At 45.0% G+C, this 6000-nt stretch overlaps 1 protein-coding gene across 2 annotated transcripts in view; it reads left to right on the forward strand.

Moving 5' to 3' along the window:
* samd4a (sterile alpha motif domain containing 4A) overlaps positions 1-1989 on the forward strand; it is a 51038-nt gene extending 49049 nt beyond the window's left edge. For both annotated transcript variants that reach the window (XM_035629324.2, XM_035629325.2), the window contains one exon: positions 1505-1989. In XM_035629324.2, coding sequence (XP_035485217.2) covers positions 1505-1533 — 29 coding nt within the window. In that variant the 3' untranslated portion in view covers positions 1534-1989. The remainder of the gene's footprint in view (positions 1-1504) is intronic.
* The last annotated feature ends 4011 nt before the right edge of the window (positions 1990-6000 follow it).

Genomic DNA, 6000 nt, shown 5'->3' on the forward strand with positions numbered 1-6000 from the left:
ACGACATTAACTTTGGGAAAGTTGACTTCATCACTCTCCCAATAGACCTGACCACTGTTAGTCCACTTTTAAAAATCAATTTTGAGTGTATCAGCGTTATAATGTATAAGTGGACAGTTTTGTTGAATCATTTTAAAGTTTTCTTTAGCTTGGTCATGCAGAATATTCTCATGTACGGTGATTTTAAGTGCCAGTTTGTGTCGGTGCCAACTTCCCCCAACTCACAAAACTGTGCTGAGGTGAAGACAGTGGGCCTCAGTGCTCAGCACAGGGAGGTGGACAAGTGCTGCTTTGTGTGTGTGTGTGTGTGTGTGTGTGTGTGTGTGTGTGTGTGTGTGTGTGTGTGTGTGTGTGTGTGTGTGTGTGTGTGTGTGTGTGTGTGTGTGTGTGTGTGTGTGTGTGTGTGTGTGTGTGTGTGTGTGTGTGTGTGTGTGTGTGTGTGTGTGTGTGTGTCATCAGAGCTTTTGACTTCCTCACTCAGGTCACTGACTCCGAACCAGCTCCAGTAATATTCACCCAAAACTCAGTGTGTCATGTGTGCGAGGAGGAAAAACAGGATGTTGATATTATTTAGTCTGGATTTGGTCGTTTTTTTAAAAATCCTTTTGTGATGAAAAGGCCTCATATCAACCTTTCCCCCCCTCGGCCACACCAGAGGCAGCAGCTGTCAGACTGTTGTTTCTCCTCTGAGCGGCTCTATCAGTATTTTGACAGATGTGTTGTTCCCTCGCCGTGACGGGGCGGTGTCGCCCCCCGCCCCGCCCCTCCCCCCGGGCCCCTCACTGTTCACCAGGTCAGAAAAAGCTTCAGCTCACTTCTACGCCGCAAATCAGATGAACTTTTATTCATTCAGCGCTTATAAATAAACACTCAAGCGCAAAGTGTAGAGTGAGCGTTTGTAGAAAAGTGAATGTAGAGTAGAAGAATAGATCCGTTTAAAATACAAAGATGAGCTAACGAGGCTCCTGGTGACGTTCTGACTTCGGCACAGGAGAATCTGATGCGTCAGTTTGGATCGAATGGAGAAATGGACGTTCTAAGATGTGAACTCTTTCGGTCTACGACAGGGGTCACTGGTAAGCGTACCAGATTCGGACCCGGACCCGGACCCACAACTGGTAAATCATTGAGAACTGGTAAATGTTGAGTGCTGAGTGTTTTCCATTTTTCTTGCGGAGCGTTAGCCGTCACTACGCCGGTGTCGGTCTTTTCCCGCTTGGCGTCCGGACCGTAGTCGTGAAGCAGGAGATAAGTTTCTCTTTCTCCGGCGGCCGGACCGACCAACTCCCTCAGTTTCCAACGGCAACATGCCGAGACTTCTCCTTCGACTCGAGCACAGCACGTTCACTCCTGCAGCCAACTCCCCCTGTCCCAGCATGCACCTGGTGAAAGACGGGGAGGGTCAGTGTTGGACTGGTGGCAGCCGCTTCGCAGTTTCATCTTCATCACATCTTCAGTGTGATATAAAACTAACACCGTCTCTCTTTTCCTCCTTCCTCCTCAGACGGTGCCGACCGCACGTCGACAATATGAGACGACGGACCTGAGTGAGAGCAGCAGCAGCAGCAGCAGCAGCAGCAGCAGGACAGCGCAGGTTCACGAGGCGCTCTCACGATAAGTCACCTCGAGGTCACCAGCCCTCCCCGGGGGAATCCAAGACACACACGAGAGCCGACCAGCAAACGGCCCCCGACACAAGCTAATCACACGGCTCCGTCCACACTTCCTGCTCCGCCCAGCGCGCTCATCTGGGCGAGGAGAGAGAGAAGAGCTACGACCGCGACCTGGACGGTGTGCGAGCAGCGTCACCCCCTCCCTCCCTTCCTCCTCCTCCTCCTCCTCCTCCTCCTCCTCCTCTCTCCTGGGGAGTCCAGACGCAGCACTGCAGTCCAGCCCGTCCCCGTCCCCCCCCACTCCCCCACCCGGCAGCAGGGAGACGCTGGCCAGCTCTGTGGATCAGGGCCCAGCGATGTCCGAGGCCCCCCCCCCCCCCCCCCCCCCCCCCCCGACCCGACAACCTCCTGGTCCCTGCAAGGCGACCACAGAGTCGTTGGCATCGTTCACATCCATAACAGTACCTCAGACCCAGGGAAAAAACGCCACACGACACACGCGCAGCGACAAGGACGCAGAAGGAAGTTTGGGATTTCCTGGAACGCAAGGACAGAATGTCCGGGATAATTTTTAGGAGTTTGGGAAAAAGACTTCACGAAGCTCAGTATTGGGAGGCAAAAAACTAAACACAAAAAAATCATTTACTAGTGTTGTATGTATTTATTGTTTACATAATGATGCTACGTTCAAAGGGTACAGAAACATGTTTGACTTTCAGTATGAACTGTGTCGTATTCTGTCTAAAGCCTCGGCCGTGTTCCACCTTCACGTCCCCCGCGAGGAGCCGGCTAACTAGTTTACAGACAACCTGCTTTTTTTTTTCTTTATGTTTATCAGACGAGAGCAAAGAGACGTTACCGAGAGAGAGAGGATGAGGAGGTAGAGCAGACGTGTGAGGAGGGACGAGAGAGAAGAAGGTGAGAAAGACACAGAAAGTAGAAGGAAGAGGGAATGGAGCTGGAAGTGACACTGGAAAAGGGGAAGCGGACGTTTCAAGAGGGCGGGGGGAGGAGACGTCAGAGGCGGGACCTTTGATTGGCCGAAGATGACGGAGGAAGGTGATGTCATGTCTAACGTTGTGAGAGCGAGGAGGTGAATCTGTCGGTTGTTTTGTTCTGGGTGAACTCTCGTGGGAAGTGTAGGTGTTTGTAGACGTAACGTTCAGATTCTGGGTTCGGTTGTTTTTTCTAAAAACAGGGTGATTGATGTCGTTTCTCAGTAGAGAGGGAGATTGTGAAACGTGTGAAGCAGAAAGTAAAGAAGAAGAAGAAGAAGAAAAACAGGTCAGGTTTTTTTTCCTCTGTGTTTTCACGCAGACCGGTGTTGCCGAGGCGATTGCAACACTGGAGAAACGACAGCGATCCATGAAGGGGAGTTTGTTCCCAGAGATTGTCGTTGGTGCGCAGCGCCACCTGCTGGCCGGACACAGTCACGGCAGCACATCGTCTCGTCTGTTCTGTCAGTGGAATATATTCTTTTTTTTTTTCTCTTTTTTTTTTTAAACATGAATCTCATGGTTATTCTGTGTCTTAATATTTATCCTCAGTTTATTGTGTATGGAAAATTAGACTTTATACCAATAGGTTTATATGGAAATAAGCTGGTGAGGAAACTCTGGTCTGTGTGAGTCCAGACCCTGAACGCTCGTCAGTGAGGGTTGTTATTGATTATTGATTATGATTATTATTGTTGTTTAGTTTCTTCTTTAGTTTGTCTGTTGTACTTCTTGTTGTATCCTGCACTTGATATGATAAAAGCGATACACTAAAAGAAAAGACCCAAAGGTTCAAGGGTCAACGAGAGCCAGTCGCAAGGACGCGAGCTCGAGCCGCAGAGATTTTACAGACGCGGAGCGGTGGAATCGCACCAGGCGGCGATGTGTGTTCGATTCCCGCGGCGGAGACCAAAGAGCTCCCGACCGACGCGTCCCATCATTACGGATGGAATATTCACCCACAGTTAAAAGACCGTGTCAGAGTTTGTGCACGTTTTAGCTCGTCGGCTGCGATTTCAACAAAAAACTTCACATCACTGAAGAGTTTTCATTGATTTTATTAACTTTGACAGCAAAGTTGAATCCATCACAGTGAATTGGGGCTGCAACTAAAGATTGATTTCATTATCAACTTATCAGCTCTACAGTGAATAATGTGTCAGCGCTGCAGCTAACGATCATTTCTCAGTATTGATTAATCTGCTGATCATTAATGGTTCTGGCACCAGAGCCCAACATGATACTTTCATGACGTTTTTGATTTGTCTGAACATCAGGAGCGAACGTGATCGAATTCACTTTACTTCAAAAGAAAAACAGTAAAAAAAAAAAAATAATGCTTAGGATTAATTCATTGTCCAAATTAATTAATAATAAATCCATTATTTATCATTGCAGCTCGTGCAGTTTAATTTGTATTTATTTATTTTTCAAATCTGCACCAACAATAATTTGGACAAAATGTCGACGGAAGTTTCAGTTCACAGACACAACTGTTTTACACGTTGGGAAAATGAAACATAGAAATAATAAACGAAAAACACGAACCAGCAGTGATTAATTCCGTGTGTGCGCTCGATTAAAGAAGATAAAACATGCAGAAACTCTGTTACGGTCTCTTGCCAGAGCCCGAACCGTGTTCAGCGACAGTCTGGATCTGTGACACACACACACACACACACACACAAATGTGATGTCACACATGTGACGTCAGCACCTGAGGCTCCTCGGGCCGCGAGAGGAGTAAGGATAAGAATCAGTACTTAAAAAGTAGATCCAACTATTTATTCTTTTATTATTATTCTTTTTTTCTCCTCGTCATTTTTTGCAGAGGTGATACTTTTACTCATTTAGGTGTATTATTATTATTTAAAGTACCATATGTATTAACATGTTATGGCTGGTGACCATACGTACATCTCAAATATTAACATAGTTATTGTTGACTTTTTTTTTTTATGTTGCCGTTGTTGATCTATAATCTTGTTCATATCTATCAGTGTCATGTCGAGGGGGCGTTTGTTTCGTGTCGGAGCTCAGCTGAAAGAAAGCCTTGGTCACAGAGGCATCGAGTCGCGTTCAGCTAGAAACGGCGACGTGGCGTTTTTTTCAGTTGTTGCGAACTGCGGCGGTCCAGGAAGTGGACCGGTCCGCTCTGGGGCCTCCCCCCAGATTAGGATTAGGGATCTGGAGTCTGGAACTTGGTGCTGTGTGTGGACGTTTTATCACTTTATGGTTCTGAATGGGAGAATATCTTAGGTTTCTTTAACGGGCATGATCTGCATTATTATTATTATTATTATTATTATTATATTATTTTTCTTATTGTGAACAAATTCCATGAAAAAAGCCAAATCCGATAGTTTCAAACAAACGTTCCCCGTCTGTGGTTCTCAGTGGGAAGACGAACACTTTAGAAGCAGGTTGGAAATATTTCGTATTTTTTTTTAAATAAATAAATCTGTAGTTATCAAACAAACAGGAACAAACTATTTTAATCTGCGGATTAATTCACATTTGTTGCTCTTATTTCTGACAGCGTGTTATTTAATTCATTGCTGGTTGTTGTTGTTTTTTTCATGGGATTTATTCATATAGAGAAAAGAAGAGAACTTCACCAGACGAAGCCTTTAAACTTAGTTTCACGTCACTCGTTGAAATGATCAAACCTGCAGACGGTGATATGTGATATATAGAAATATATAAACCAAGGGATTATTCAAACTAGTTTGTTTTTTTACTTTACTTTACTTTCATGTCAAAAAACGTATTGATGCAAAGTTCAGGAGATTCATCTTCTCATCTGTGCCACATTGTTTTTATGAAACTAGTGTCGGTGTTTCAAAGGTTTTGTGATTATTATTATTTTCTGGACGAAGCTTCAGAGCAAAGTGACGTGTTTTTGTTATTTCTGGTGTAAATCATCAGTTTCACCTCCAGTTTCAGCTCAGAGGTCTGGATCATCATGCACCTCTTCAAACCAAATGTCTTTTTTTTATTTTTTTTATTTTTATTATTTCTCTGAACTCATAAGAGCTCTGCGGTCGTCCAGGAAGGCCTCCGTCGTGGCGCACGCTGCAGTATTAACAGTTGGATAACGCCTTGATATTCCAAAAAAACACAAAAAACATTTAATGTACTTTAAGTCAAGACATATATGCTGTTTTGTTTTTTTTAATCTTTCATTTTTTTGACCTAGATTCTGCAGTTTATTCAGTTTTGATGCCAGGAGTTGTTTTTGTGTGTGTGTGTGTGTGTGTGTGTGTGTGTGTGTGTGTGTGTGTGTGTGTGTGTGTGTGTGTGTGTGTGTGTGTGTGTGTGTGTGTGTGTGTGTGTGTGTGTGTGTGTGTGTGTGTGTGTGTGTGTGTGTGTGTGTGTGTGTGTGTGTGTGT

This window comes from Scophthalmus maximus, chromosome 4 (assembly GCF_022379125.1).
Source record: "Scophthalmus maximus strain ysfricsl-2021 chromosome 4, ASM2237912v1, whole genome shotgun sequence".
Lineage (NCBI taxonomy): Eukaryota > Metazoa > Chordata > Actinopteri > Pleuronectiformes > Scophthalmidae > Scophthalmus > Scophthalmus maximus.